This window comes from Zootoca vivipara, chromosome 16, assembly GCF_965207765.1.
Source record: "Zootoca vivipara chromosome 16, rZooViv2.hap1.1, whole genome shotgun sequence".
NCBI lineage: Eukaryota > Metazoa > Chordata > Lepidosauria > Squamata > Lacertidae > Zootoca > Zootoca vivipara.
In genome coordinates, this window is record NC_142599.1 from 15,163,572 (window position 1) to 15,177,633 (window position 14,062).

Genomic DNA, 14,062 nt, shown 5'->3' on the forward strand with positions numbered 1-14,062 from the left:
ATACCTTCCCTAGAACAGGTTGTTTACTCTGCAGGCCAATTGGAGGCTTAGGAAGATGTTTCTGTTGGGGGTGGGGCTTGAGGGTCCCTCAAAGGCAGCTGGAATCTCCCATCAAGTCACCTGACATAACTTCACCATGGTGCTAGAGCTCTACCTAGATATGCTCTCCCAGCCCTGCCGGGCGGTCTACATCTTCGCCAAGAAAAACAACATCGCTTTCATGATGAAGAACATCGAGATGCTTAAAGGTAACTGGGATTTTGGGGGAGGGGGATTCCTAGTGTCCCTCCCACTTTTTCCTCCCCCAACCGTGACCCAGTAACACCCTTCACCAATAGTTTTTCTGGAACTTCCTCTTTCCCCTGACCTTTCTAGACCCACCTTGGAAGCACAGTTTGCAGCTCCGGGGGACCAGAGGGCAGAAAGGATGCAGCAAGAGCGGTAGACTCGTAATCTGGTGAACCGGGTTCGAGTCTCCGCTCCTCCACATGCAGCTGCTGGGTGACCTTGGGCCAGTCACACTTCTTTGAAGTCTCTCAGCCTCACTCACCTCACAGAGTGTTTGTTGTGGGGGAGGAAGGCAAAGGAGAATGTTAGCCACTTTGAGACTCCTTCGGGTAGTGATAAAGCGGGATATCAAATCCAAACTCAAAATCACAAGGGACACAATTGGTCTCTTCTATAGGCTGCCCCTATGGAGGAGGCAAACGCTCATGCTCTGCCAGGAGCCTCCCTGTGCAGAAGAAGTCTACCTTTGAGCCACTGGTTGCTAGGAGAAAACAGCAGTCGGGGTAGGTGGGCTGTCTTCAAGACCTGCTTATGAGCTTCCCAAAGGGATGGAAAGGGGTGGGGTGGGGTGGGGGTCCCATCCAGCAGGACTCCTTTTTTGTTATTTCTTAGATTTCCCCACTTAAGCCTCTTGAGTGCAAAGCCTTGTCAAATTTTGTAAGGGGTTGTGATGGTCTCCGGTTGAGCCCTCAGCCACGGTGGGTGTCCCCTGGCTTCAGGCACCAAAGTGCTCCTTTTGAACATAACCCATCAGACCAGGCAACAGAGTTAATCTGCCAAAAGATGTAAGGCTGGAGAGGAGGTGGAGGAGGAAGCAAAATGCAAAATCCTTGGCAAATTGACAGAAGCACTGCTCTTGTAAAGTAGGGGCATCTTTTTTCCAGCAGCTGCCCGCAAGTCTCCCCCTCTTCCAGGGAAGAACTTGGAACCTGAACTGTGTCACCAACTGCCAGAGGATGTAAGCAAATCCATTCCCCGAGGGAGCTAGCTGCTCTGTAGCTTAAACACCTCCACGGATCTCTCACTAGATGGTGTATCTGCATGGATTTTAATTGCACACAGCTTTGGAAGCCAACATGCATGGGGGGGGGGAGAGGGTGCAGATTTCTGCAGGGCCTCATTCAGTAATGTTTGTGCTTCCGTTTCATCCCTTTCAGGACAACAGTTTAATGAAGATTTTAACAAGGTCAACATCTTAAGGAAAGTACCAGTTCTGAAAGATGGAGACTTTACTTTAGAAGAGAGGTGAGAGGCGTGTTTGTGTGTGTGTTTCCCCAGACACTCTGGGCGGCTTACAGCATATATAAAAACACCAAAGCTTTAATCAGATATGTACCCAGGCAGATAATCATGGAAGAATGGAGATATGTACAGGATTATTTGGAGAAAGAGAACTTAGAATGTAATTTAGTGATGTGCTTAGAATAAATGAACCACAAGAGGAGAATTCAACATAACGCATTTATTAATGTTAAAATCTTTATATAGATACAGTAGGAGATACAGCAATGGAAAAATAACATATCTAGGGACGCGTGTTGCAAATAATAGGAAGTAAACTTTATTTTTAGCTGTGCCCTTTTTTGTTTTATTTGGTTTTTCCCCTCCCCCCTCTTTTCTTCTTTCTTTTCTCTTTTACCCCCTTTTTGGGGTTTCTAGGTATTTATGCCCCTTTTTTGAGCTTATGTATTGAGTTGATATATGATTGAATATGTATTTTTTTGTCTTTTTATGCTTTTTTTCTTTTTGAATTTTTAATGTATTCTTTGTTTTTGTATGCTTGATTTTGTATTTCTCGAAATTATCTGAATAAAGTTCTATTTTAAAATTTAAAAAACATCAACAACAAAGCATCAAATGTTAAAAAACCCCACAAAATATCCTATACAAGCAACAAACCAACCAATAAATCAATAGAAACCAATAATAATAATAACAATAATAATAAACAGTTTAGAGTTATGCCCAAATTAAAATAACCACCAACCCCAACTAAACATTTAACCAACCTGACAAAAACAAAACAGATACAGTGGTACCTTTGGTAACAAATGGAATCTGTTCCGGAGGTCCGTTCGCAACCAGAAACTGCTCGTAACACGAGGCACGCTTTCGCTAATGGTGCCTCCCGCTGTGCGCGCACCTCTGGCGCGCAATTTCCACTTGCATCCTGGGGTAAAGTTCGCAACCAGGAGAGGCAATTTCCGGGTTAGCGGAGCTCGTAACCCGGAGCGTGCACAACAAGAGGTACCACTGTATATATTATATATAGAGATAGGAAAATGAATAAATAATCTGGACCACCTGCTGCTTCCTCCTCCTCTCTCCCCCCCCCCCAATCTCTGTGGGGCAATTTACACCTACCTGGCTCAGGTATAATAAGGAAAGGTGCCCCTGGCAAGGATGCTCCTTCTCCAACTCTTGCCTTATGGCCCCACAGCACCGCAATCCTCCTCTACCTGACCCGGAAGTACAACACACCCAGCCACTGGTACCCACCAGACATGAAGAAGCGGGGTCGTGTCGATGAGTTCCTGGCCTGGCAGCAAACCACCATCCATGTCAGTTGCTCCAAGATCTTCTGGCTCAAGGTGAGGTTGTGGCTCGGTCCCTCTGCAGGACTTGGCTGGTCCCATACTCCATGGAGTTTGGCACCCAGTGATTGATTGAATTTATATACTGCCCTATACCAGCAGAAATAAAATTCCTTCAGTAGCACCTTAAAGACCAACTAAGTTTTTATTTTGGTATGAGCTTTCGTGTGAATGCACACTTCTTCAGATACACACTTTTCTTTTGTCAATGCTTTTTCAAACAGAAAATCAAGAAGGGCAGGTGGGGGACGGGACTGTTTTTTGGTTCCTGGTGCTTGGCTGATACCTGGAAATTTGCTCAACGGCAGCTAATGTTTCTAGATGACCCCTTTGGGGAAGGAACGGGGATTGGCAGGCCAAGTCCCTGCCCCTCTCAGATTGGCTGGTTGTCCCCAGAGCCATTTCCCACCCATCTATCTCTGCCTGTGTGAAGCAGCACAAAGAACGAGTGTATCTGAAGAAGTGTGCATGCACACGAAAGCTCATACCAAAATAAAAACTTAGTTGGTCTTTAAGGTGCTACTGAAGGAATTTTTTTATTTCTGCTTCGACTCAGACCAACACGGCTACCTACCTGTAACGATACCAGCAGCATATACTGCCCTATACCAGCAGAATTTATATACTGCCCTATACCAGCAGCTCTCACCAACAAACATCTAAGGGGCAAGACCCAACTGCTCAAACTGTAGGAGAGCACCTGGTTGGGCTGTGAACGAGTCTCTGACATTTGCCTGACCAAATGAACCCATTTTGGAGAGCAGATATGCCCCCGTGACAATATGCTGTTGGGGCCTCGTCATGTTATTCTCTTGTGGTTTGTCCCCCGCCTGCACCATGGCTCCATTTCTGGATTTTGACCTTTGGTGCCTTTTCCCTGTGGGGCAGGTAGTGATCCCCATGTTCATAAATCAGCAACTGCCTCCCGAGAGGCTCCACGATGTCACAGAGGACATGAACACCAACCTGCAGAAGCTGGAGGAGAAGTTCCTGAGAGACCAACCCTTCCTCATTGGTGCCGAGATCTCCCTGGCGGACCTGGTGGCCATCGTGGAGCTTATGCAGGTCAGCCCTGGGGAAGTCAATGGAAAAGGAGTCTTCTCCCTCCTGCTTGAGGGTATCCTTGAAAGGGGACCTGCCTGGAGGTCTTTGGGGTGGAGATCAGGAGGAACAGTGGAGGCCTGGTGACTGCATGTGCCCCCCCCCTCTCACTCTCCAGTCCGTGGGAGCCGGCTGGGAAACCTTTGAGGGCCGACCCAAGCTTCAGGAGTGGCGCAAAAGGGTTGAGGTGACCCTGGGCAAGGAGCTCTTTGCAGAAGCGCACGCACGGATCCTGAACAATCAAGAGTTAAGGAACATGACCATTGACCCATCACTGAAAGTCCAACTGAAGCCCGCACTCTTGAAGATGATGAAATAAAATGGGCACTACAAGCTCCCCCCTCCGCTTTCTGCTCTGGTTATTTTTCCGCGTTGCCCTGTCAGGGAGGGGTCCACATTTTCTGCCACGGGGTGACTGGTTGTTATCGCCCATGCAAAAGAACTCACCGACACCTTTTGCAAATTGAATGTAGGAAAAAAATAACCTGAAATGCTGCAAAAATAACAATAATCCTAGAATAATAAACCAAGCAATTTTGCAAGCAGTGAATTCGAAGTTACAAATTGTGGGATTTTGGGGAGATTTTGACAAGAGCAAGGAAGGAAAGAGGCCTCGGTGATCTCATTATGCTTTCAGGGGACATAGCTTGAAATGAGGGGCATCAGACGGAAAACAACCACAAAAGGCTTTTGATGTAATTTAAAGTTTCTGCTCACCAGGCCTCAATGGATCTCTCTCTCTCTCTCTCTCTCTCTCTCTCTCTCTCTCTCTCTCTCTCTCCCTCTCTCTCTGTGTGTGTGTGTTGGTTCTATGCAACAAAGACCTCCGGAGGAAGATCTATCACGTCACAATTGTAGTTTGCAGAAAGGCTTTTATAACCACATGGAACTGCCTGCAAATATTTGGCTCTTTCTTGGCTGGGTACCATTGTGAGCATCTGTTAGAAAGGGAGGGAGGGGAGCAGGAATGTGAGAAGAGGGTGTGGCAGGTTGGTATGGGCTGGGCTGAGGTGCAGGGCAACTTTGCCATGTCTCCTGGGCTCAGTGTTTCTCACTGTAGCGTTGAGGGCTTTTTTGCCTTTACCTTTAAAGCATCCTCCTCATAACCACTGAGGCATGTGGCTGCCTCTTCCTCATTTTACAGGAGAACTGAAGCCAACATAAAGTGACCTCCTCGGATAAAATGATCCTCATGTAAGCCCCCGATGGAGTTTGCCCTTTTCTTTTGTCAATGCTGTTTCAAACAGAAAACCAAGAAGGGCAGGTGTGTGTGGGGGACTGCTTTTTGGTTCCTGGTGCTTGGCTGATACCTGGAAATTTGCTCAACGGCAGCTAATGTTTCTAGATGACCCCTTTGGGGAAGGAACGGGGATGGGCAGGCCAAGTCCCTGCCCCTCTCAGATTGGCTGGTTGTCCCCAGAGCCATTTCCCACCCATCTATCTCTGCCTGTGTGAAGCAGCTCAAAGAACGAGCGAGCGAGGGGCTCTTTGCCAGCACATGCAGACCCCTAGAGCTGTGGGTCCCTTTCCCTGCTTCCTGATCTGTCAACAGAAGAGCCACAGCGTAGTGATAGGGCGGCTGCTTTGCATGCAGAAGGTCCCAGATTCAATCCCCCCCCATGGCATCTCCAGGTAGGGTGAGGAATGTTCCCTAGAGAACCACGGCTGCCAGTCAGTGCGGACAACACTGAGCAACGTGGTCATACTTAGTATGTTCCATCCCACAAACCGACTATTTCAAAACCTCATCTTGCTCTGAAGTGCAGAATCACACCTTCCAGCCAGTGGTGGACATTTCAGCCGTGTGCAATGCCAAAATTTGGCGCACACACGCCTCTCACTTTCCATTGTCATTGTTGCAACAGCGCCTTCCTGGCTTGGCACCCAGTGTGGGCAAACCACTTGCGCTCCCCTAAATCTGCCTCTGCTCCGGTTATGACAGTAAGAGCTGTTCGACAGTGGAATTTGCTACCAAGGAGTGTGGTGGAGTCTCCTTCTTTGGAGGTCTTTAAGCAGAGGCTTGACAGCCATATGTCAAGAATGCTTTGATGGTGTTTCCTGCTTGGCAGGGGGTTGGACTGGATGGCCCTTGTGGTCTCTTCCAACTCTATGATTCTATGGTCAGATTGGGAACATTGTGGGTCATTCTACAGATTCCTGCAGTAGAGCAGGCATCCCCAAACTTCGGCCCTCCAGATGTTTTGGACTACAATTCCCATCATCCCTGACCACTGGTCCTGTTAGCTAGGGATCATGGGAGCTGTAGACCAAAATATCTGGAGGGCCGCAGTTTGGGGATGCCTGTTTTAGAGGATGGCTAAAAACTGTGTTCTCCCAACTACATTCAGGCTCTTTTCTTTTTAAACCTTGGTAAAGCAGCCAAACAGGGACCCAGGTGGCGCTGTGGGTTAAACCACAGAGCCTAGGGCTTGCTGATCAGAAGGTCGGCGGTTCGAATCCCTGCAACGGGGTGAGCTCCCGTTGCTTGGTCCCAGCTCCTGCCAACCTAGCAGTTCGAAAGCATGTCAAAGTGCAAGTAGATAAATAGGGACTGCTCCGGCGGGAAGGTAAACAGCGTTTCCATGCGCTGCTCTGGTTCGCCAGAAGCAGCTTTGTCATGCTGGCCACATGATCCGGAAGCTGTCTGCGGACAAACGCTGGCTCCCTCAGCCTATAGAGCGAGATGAGCACCGCAACCCCAGAGTCGGACACGACTGGACCTGATGGTCCGGGGGCCCTTCACCTTTACAGCAGCCAAACACTTTGCAGGGATGGGGGATTAGCGTAACATGCTATGCACGGGAGAGACCTTGGCCAGCTCTACCAAGTGGACACTTTACTTTTTAGAGAAAAGGTAAGCAGTAAAAGGGTGAGCATAAAAATAACCTTGAGGTTTCACTGCCCTTTTGGAAGGGGGGGGGGAGGAAACCCTGGATCAGAGGCAAAGCTGCAGCGACTGTTTTGGCTTCTCTCCAATTATGATTCCTGCCTCTGGCACCTACCTGCCAGCAAGGTGCTTTACAACCCCTTCTGACCCTCATGATAATAACTCTGGGTGGCCGAAAGCCTTATATTCCCTGCAGTCATGGCTGAGCAGAAGGCTGAGTCTCATATTTAAGAAACAAGCACAGGAAATGAACACGTGTGTTTTTTAATTGTTCATGGGATGTGACTCGATGGCTTTTCGGGAAAACAAGACACGTAAAAGAGAACTCCCGCTGCGGCAGAGAAGAGAGAGAGCTCAGGCAAAATGAAGGGAAGAGACCTTTCCCCTGTGCCCTTTTTTGAGAAGTGGGTCTGAAGAGAAAATGAGTAACTCCCCTTCCCCCAGGAGAGGGGTCCCAAAAGCGGGTGGGGATGTTGGCACTGGTCTTCAGGGGTCTTTGGCCAACTCACAAGAAAGTCATGACCGTCCCATTCTTGCCAATCTGCCAAGGTTCCAGTGGGTAAAATCGGATGTTGATCCTGCGGGGGTGGGAGAGGAAAAGGAAAGTCATGGCGGGTGGTGAAGAAAGGCACCCGAGGTTGTGTACGGCGGTGGCAGCTCCTGCCACAGGTGTCATCCAATCCTTTCCCTGCCTTGTAAGAGGAAGAGGGCACTGCTGGGGCTGGTTTTCTTCCTGAATACTTGGGGAGCAGCAGGTGTCAACTTGAATAAAATACGGGGGGGGCAAGTAAGCCCTGCATAATTGATCACCTAGCGTGGTGCACACACACCATTTGAATGACAATGCTCATCCACTTGGGGGGGGCAGCCCCCCTCAAATATTTTATTGGGGGCCCAAAGACCCCTCCATGGGCATAGCCAGGATTTTTGTTGGGGTAGAGTAGCACTTTGTCAGGGGAGCAGAACCGACATGATTGATCAGTTAGTTAAGTATTCCCATTGTTTTACTTGATCTAGGGGGGGGGGACTGCCCCCTCCGGGCTACACCCATGGACCCTAGGAGTTTGCTCCTACAGAGGAGGCAGTCACAGCATGTCAAAAGGTGCTGAGGCGGGGTTGGGAGCAGCTTCTTCTAGCCGACTATATAACCTTCCTCCCGCGATAGAGGAAAGGCAGCGAGGAGGGAGGAGAAGTGAGCACGCTCTGGAAGCTGGAGGTCACCCAAGGACAGCGCATTGGCGGCGCCCGGGATTGCCAGGAGCTCCCTCGCCTTCCTGGCCTCCTTGCCTGCCCGGCGCTCGATCCTCCCTCCCTCCCTCCCTCGGTCCAGACTTGCCTTTCGGGGCCGAGGCCCAGCTCCTTGGTGAGGAAGTCGAAGAGGCGGGCGCTGTGGCCCTTGTTCTGCTCGGCCGTGCCCACCACGCCGATGGAGGAGACGACCAGCTGGGCGCATGGAGCCGCAGACCCCGACAGCACCATCGCCGCGTCGCTGCGCACCGTCACGTTCACCCGCTGAGACCCAGAGGAGGGGGAAAAGACAGTGAGTCTCTGCCGGGCCGGCAGGACCCGGGAGCCCGACGCCCGACCCGTGTGCCCCCCACTCCGGGGTGGCCAGCAGCGCCCCCTCACCTCTTGGGGCTTGTCCAGGATGGTGGCCACGGCGGCGCACAGCTTGGCTGGTAGATCGCGGGGCAGCCGCGCCGCGGGGAGGCTCGTCTCCAGCTCCACGAAAGGCATCGCGGCTCAAGAGAGACGGCGGCGGCGCGGGTACCGAGTACCGTCCGGGTCCCTTTGCGCGGCTGCTGCTGCTGCCGCCTCCTCCTGCTGCGCCGGACTTCGGCATTGGCTAGGCCGGGAGACTCGCCCCCTCCGAACCGGCCCACTTCGGGGCGGGGTCGCGGCTCCCGGCGCTGGGAGGGGCCGGCCGGCTGTGGGACTCGCCAGGCAGAGTCCTGTTTTCTACTCCCCTCCCCGGAGACGGTTTAAGCCGGGCTGGCAGGCAGCAACCCTGTCGGCGGCGAGCCACGGATGCTGCCAGTCCGTGCAGGCAGCACGGAGCCTGGTGGAACCCCAGAGTATGATTCCCGTGCTCCGATCCCGCCCCTGGCCTCAGCAAAGGGCAGATCCCAGGCGGGAGAAGTCGTGGCCGCGGTCCCTCGCTGGGATCTGGCGTTTCTCGGGCAGGGAAGCAGCAGTAGCAGCAGGCGGGCCTTGCTCCGGTTAGGCTGCGGAGATGGCTTTGTTTGTGCACCCCTGGGAGGCTGTCCCGAGGTCGCCTTCGCTCAGCATGGCTGCGGGGCTCACCGCCCGGCTTGGAAAACAGTTGCAAACGGGGGAGCGCCCCAAATCTTTAGGGGCTTAATAATGCAGGGATATGCAGGTGTCCCGTACAGGAATCGAAGCCGCGAGGAGCGCCTTTCTGGAAATGCACAAGGGGTAGTCGCTACCATCAAGCCGCCGGCAGCATCTCCAAGGAGGGCTGGCAGTATCTCCATCCTGAGACCCTGCGCTGCCACGAGCCTCGCTGCCTCACGGCGGAATAGCCCCTCTCATTTTTTATTGGGTCTAGGGCTGCCTTTTTGGCGGGAAAGCACACAGCGCAGCCTCGGTGAAGACCACGCCCTCTTTTCGCCTCCCTCCCCTCGAGGCCACCCCCACCTTTCCCACCCCCACACACAGCATCCCGCTTTCTTATTGGGCAGCCGCCGCGGACCAATAAGGAGCCGCTTTGCTTGCGGCGGCGGCTCCTCCCGGCTCTGCTCGGCGCCCTGACAGGCGGGAGTCCAGCCGGTGCAGCCTGCGCTGACGTGACGCGTCCGGCCCGCCGCACCTGCTGGGTTTCCGCCTGTTCTCGAGCTCGCGTTGGCGGCAGCGGTGGGCGGCAATACGGGCTCTTCCCCTCCTGGCCCTTCTTCCGTCCCTCAGGTGCTGAGCCGCCCCGCCTGGCTGTCAGTCAGGCCTCGCACCCGCCCCGGAAGTGGGGGGCGGGGTACGCTGGAGCGAGGTAGCAGACACCGCCAGGGCGTTGTGTCAGCCGAAGGCTCAGTAAGCCTTCCCCTTCTCCCGCTTCCTGTCTTAAAAGGCAATGAAGCGCCCTTCCCCCTCCCCTTCCCGTCGATATTTCATTGGTAAGCTTCTCAGCGGCAGAGCACTTGGCTTTGCAGTGCTCAGCACCTCAAGCCTGCAGGTGCTGGGGCCCAGCCTTCTCTGCGAGCCTGGATAGCTGTTGCCAGTCAGAGCAGCCAGTGGATGGGCAAAGAGGCTGGTATCTTTCTCGGTTCCTGTCGGTGCTGCTAGCCTCCCCCTTAAACTCTGGTTCTGCTGGCCTGACCCTTGCTCCGCAACATGGATGAAAGGCTTGCACAGGGCCTTGCACACAGAAGGGCCTGGCACTCAGTCCTTTGGTATCCCTAGGTGGGGGAGGGAGAGACTCCCTGCTTCAAATCCTGGAGAGCAGCTGCCCTGTCAGTTGCTGTGCTAGGTGGACATGGTTCTCTGATTTGCTGTAACAGGACAACCTCGGTTGTCTTCTTGTTTGCTTGGGTGACTTTATATTGATAAAAAGCATTGGTTTGGGCCTTTTGTTTTGTTCATATACGTACGACACCCAAAGGATTGTGCTTCCTCTGCGTGAGTGGACACTCTTCCTAAATCCATTTTTGAGATGGGAAGGGAGCTCAGTTTGTTTTGGGAGTATGTATAGATGCACCAGCTTGGTGCCATCTTTTCTGGCTTCACAAGCTTGCTCTGGGTTTTCTCATGTCGTTTACTTCCCATAACACGAGCTTGAGAAACCTCTTGCATTTCTCAGCTAACAGACATCTATTAGTTTGGGATGTCTCAGGGTTTCTTTTAAATCCAACTGGAAGTATATTTCAGTGTTTCGGCGAGCATTTGCCCTTCTGTGGCAATGTGCTCTATTGCAGGGCAGACGATTCTAGTCTGATCAATAAATTTTGTGGGTTTTGCTCCTTAGGTTCATGAGTGAACTGAACCAACAGAGGTGGCGAATGGCAACACTGAGTCTCTTCAAAGATGGTAAAGTAGCCATTGACTCCTTTATTTAGAAAAAAGTTGTGGTGGCAGGTCTCAGTGAAAGCTGGATACTGCTTCCCCATAGATACTTCTGGCTTGCTCTTCTATTTGTATGGGAACTCAACTTCTCTTTTTCCTTTGTATTCTAATCTGGTGTTGGTGCATGCTTTTAGACTGTTGCTTCTGTGTTAACTCTTTATAGAGAAGTTAATCACTGCAATCCAAATGGCTTCACTATTCCTTGGCAAGGTGGCTGTATCTTCCCTCTGGCTCTCTTCCTTCAACAAGGTTACTGATGTCCCATATTTTGCCCCCACTATTTGTTAATGCGTGTTTTGAGGGAGAAACTGCTGAAATTCTGGTAGTAAGGCAGAGATCACCCATTGCAATGGATTTATCAGCAGCACACACTACTGCTTTTTTGTCCCACTTCTAGATCAGGATTGCAGCATTGAATGCCAGTTCCACTGTTGAAGATGACCATGAAGGGACCTTTAAAAGCCACAAAACACAGACAAAGGAGGCACAAGTAAGCAAAGTTCTGCTGTAAGCCCTGAGCTGGTGTTTTCTTCTGCTCTGAGCAAAGTCAATTAATTAGAATGTCAATTTTGATCTCTAGGAAGCAGAAGCATTTGCCTTGTATCATAAAGCTTTGGACCTTCAGAAACATGACCTCTTCGAAGAATCTGCCAAAGCTTACCATGAACTGCTTGAAACTCGCCTCCTGCGAGAGGTCAGTGAAATGGGATCAATGTGGGTAAAGCTTTCCGCCTACTAAGTGGTGTGGTGTGTGTGGCTACAAGCCCCACTTTGTGGAGACCTACAGCAATCTCAGGCACAACCATGAGAAGATCTCTTGTAGAGCTGAGGCTCGGGGAGTTTGATGGCCCCAAGTTGCCAGGTTGTGAGCCACCAATAACATACCAGTGGGAGGAAGCTCCTGAGTGGGGGTAAATGTCAAGAGTACCTCTTTGTGAAATACACACTGAATCCTGGCCAGCATTTTTAAGCTTAGTGGGCATCAGGATTATTCAATAACTTGATGAGCATTTGAATATTCATCATAGGACATCATAGACTTTAGATGCTGTTTCACTAAAAAGCTGCTTGTTTTCAACAATCTCCAATGATTGTTGGGGGCTCTCCGGGGTCTTTCCCTGTTAGCTGCTACCTGAGATCCCTGTTTCACTGGAAATGGTGCCTTGTGTCTTCTGTGTGCAGAGCATCTGCTCTTCTGCATGACCCTTGTCCCTGTGTCTGAACCTGGAAGGATTGTCACTTGCCCAATCAGGAGATTTGAGTGGTTGGATAATAGATATCCATTTCTAGAAGTGGTTAAGCAGCTCACTGGACCTTCAACCCTCTGGAGTTTCTTAATAAGCAAAGAGAGAGAGGAAAAGAAAGAAAAAGAAATTTGTTGTATTTGTTGTAGTGGGTCTGTGGGCCATTTGATACTGGTTGTATTTTACAACAGTGTCTGCTTTGCTTTTTTGAAGTCCCTCGGGTGCTCTGAAATGATGCATGCTGGCACCAGGCAGGTTTGTAACCATTCTGTGTTATTAATGAAGGTTTTATCTCAAACTGCGTCTCTCATCTGCAATTTTCAGGCAATTCCATCTGGTGATGAGAGGGAGGGCTTAAAGCACCCGGGCTTGATGCTAAAGTATTCTACTTACAAAAACTTGGCTCAGCTCGCAGCACAGCGTGATGACTTTGAGACGGCCATGGAGTTCTACTTGGAGGTACAGGCATCTCTCCTTCACACTCATCAGGGCCAGAGTTTTTGCCTTACATATATTTAATGTTGCATCAGAGAGGATCCTGGGGCGCTAAGCCGCAACACTCAGCCACGAGGAAGGCCGAGGCTTGGTGGGCCGGATTCAGGATTCACCACTCTTACACTAGAGCCTTGTAACGCCAAACCGTATATACTGTGTTTTCCAGGCTGTAATGCTAGACTCGACAGATGTCAACCTGTGGTATAAGATTGGGCATGCGGCACTCAGACTGATGCGCCTGCCTCTGGCACGCCATGCCTTTGAAGAAGGACTCACGTGTAATCCAGACCACTGGCCTTGTTTAGATAACCTTATTACAGTTCTCTACACACTCAGTGACTACACAAGTAAGTTGTATTCATTTTGTTTTATTTTTCCAAATAAAGCTCATTACATCTATTGGTACAGGAAGCTGCTGGAGTTGCTGTTTTGGATTGCTTGGGTTGGTGTTGCTCACCTTTGGGGTGTTGGGAGGGTGAAAATAGCCTGATAGCAAACTCTGTTGGTAGTTTAGTCATTTCCTATTGAGGGCTAGGGGGTGGATATTGTTCATTACTGTTTATATTTTGTTTTTTTTAAAAAACCTAAAATCTCTATTTTAAAAAAAAGACTATACAATAAATTAGTTTACAAATCAAAACTTGCACTATGTAAAAAGATGTGAACACAAGATCAAACAACAGTTCTTAGAACAATAGTCGGACAATAACAGTGTTAACAAACCAAAAGAATAATAATTAACCAATAAGGGAAAATGATTCCTTGCATGTTGGTGATAAAGGGAATGGCATCAACACCATAAGGTGAGAAGCCCTCTAAAGCAAGCTTCCTCAACTTTGGGCCTCCAGATGTTTTTGGCCTACAACTCCCATGATCCCTAGCTAGCAGGACCAGTGGTCAAGGATGATGGGAATCGTAGTCTCAAAACATCTGGAGGGCCAAGGTTGAGGAAGCCTGCTTTAAAGAGCCCTTCTTTAACTAAAAACACAAAGAGTCTGGGAGCTCTCAGTTCCTAGGCTGGCTCTACAAAAATTGTGTTTAGCCTACTGAACGAGGTTTGCTGGGAGCAAAACAAACCACAATCCTTGGTTCGGCCCTAACTCTTAAGCCTAGGGGCCGTGGTTTCTTCTTTCCATGTGTCAGTGTGGTGGAGCAAAGTGGGCACGATTGACTTGTGTTCTCAGTACCGGTAAGCCATGATTTGCTCTGTGTAACAGAAATGTTTGGTATTGATTTGATGTGTCTGAACATACAGTTTTTACATCTTAAGGAAAAAATAATTTTCATATAAAAACTTGGCAGTGTGTTTGAATATAAACTAAGTCACCATACTCGGTGTGCTTTACTGTTTTATGTGCCCCCCCCCCATCAAATATTTT

General features: G+C 50.2%; 3 protein-coding genes across 10 annotated transcripts in view; 2 read left to right on the plus strand and 1 right to left on the minus strand.

Annotated features, from left to right (window-relative positions):
* LOC118076529 (glutathione S-transferase theta-1-like) lies at window positions 1–4,321 on the plus strand. Of its 3 annotated transcripts, XM_088659917.1 has the most exons (6): window positions 110–248; window positions 686–791; window positions 1,446–1,533; window positions 2,729–2,879; window positions 3,771–3,947; window positions 4,102–4,321. In XM_088659917.1, exons 2-6 carry the CDS (start codon window positions 695–697, stop codon window positions 4,300–4,302), a joined length of 714 nt encoding a protein of 237 aa, XP_088516043.1. In that variant the 5' UTR covers window positions 110–248; window positions 686–694; the 3' UTR covers window positions 4,303–4,321. The 3 variants fall into 3 exon arrangements, with proteins under 3 accessions (XP_034955251.1, XP_088516043.1, XP_088516042.1); XM_035099360.3 differs by lacking the exon at window positions 686–791 and having other exon boundaries at window positions 1–248; XM_088659916.1 differs by lacking the exon at window positions 110–248 and having other exon boundaries at window positions 331–791.
* A 2,797-nt stretch (window positions 4,322–7,118) lies between these two features.
* Window positions 7,119–8,659, minus strand: DDT (D-dopachrome tautomerase). Its single transcript, XM_035098478.3, has 3 exons — window positions 8,500–8,659; window positions 8,207–8,382; window positions 7,119–7,448 (listed from the first exon to the last, which is right to left on the minus strand). The coding sequence occupies exons 1-3, from the start codon at window positions 8,605–8,607 to the stop codon at window positions 7,376–7,378; spliced, it is 357 nt and encodes a 118-aa protein (XP_034954369.1). The 5' UTR covers window positions 8,608–8,659; the 3' UTR covers window positions 7,119–7,375.
* Window positions 8,660–9,622: 963 nt separating this feature from the next.
* The window catches only part of CABIN1 (calcineurin binding protein 1), a 57,829-nt gene continuing 53,389 nt past the window's right edge, over window positions 9,623–14,062 (plus strand). For 4 of the 6 annotated variants that reach the window (XM_035099257.3, XM_035099264.3, XM_035099263.3 and 1 more), the window contains exons 1-6: window positions 9,623–9,795; window positions 10,847–10,908; window positions 11,342–11,434; window positions 11,525–11,638; window positions 12,513–12,647; window positions 12,850–13,030. In XM_035099257.3, the coding sequence (XP_034955148.3) occupies window positions 10,906–10,908; window positions 11,342–11,434; window positions 11,525–11,638; window positions 12,513–12,647; window positions 12,850–13,030 (526 nt within the window). In that variant the 5' untranslated portion in view covers window positions 9,623–9,795; window positions 10,847–10,905. Of the gene's footprint in view, window positions 9,999–10,846; window positions 10,909–11,341; window positions 11,435–11,524; window positions 11,639–12,512; window positions 12,648–12,849; window positions 13,031–14,062 lie in introns of all 6 variants that reach the window. The other 2 variants (XM_035099259.3, XM_035099258.3) reach the window with 2 other exon arrangements.

Coding starts and splice junctions, on each gene's coding strand:
- LOC118076529 (XM_035099360.3), top strand. CDS start 137: ATGGTGCTAGAGCTCTACCTAGATATGCTCTCCCAGCCCTGCCGGGCG. Junction 249..1,445: donor GAACATCGAGATGCTTAAAG/GTAACTGGGATT, acceptor CATCCCTTTCAG/GACAACAGTTTAATGAAGAT. Junction 1,534..2,728: donor GACTTTACTTTAGAAGAGAG/GTGAGAGGCGTG, acceptor ATGGCCCCACAG/CACCGCAATCCTCCTCTACC.
- DDT (XM_035098478.3), bottom strand. CDS start 8,607: ATGCCTTTCGTGGAGCTGGAGACGAGCCTCCCCGCGGCGCGGCTGCCC. Junction 8,383..8,499: donor TCCTGGACAAGCCCCAAGAG/GTGAGGGGGCGC, acceptor TCTGGGTCTCAG/CGGGTGAACGTGACGGTGCG. Junction 7,449..8,206: donor CTGGGCCTCGGCCCCGAAAG/GCAAGTCTGGAC, acceptor CCACCCCCGCAG/GATCAACATCCGATTTTACC.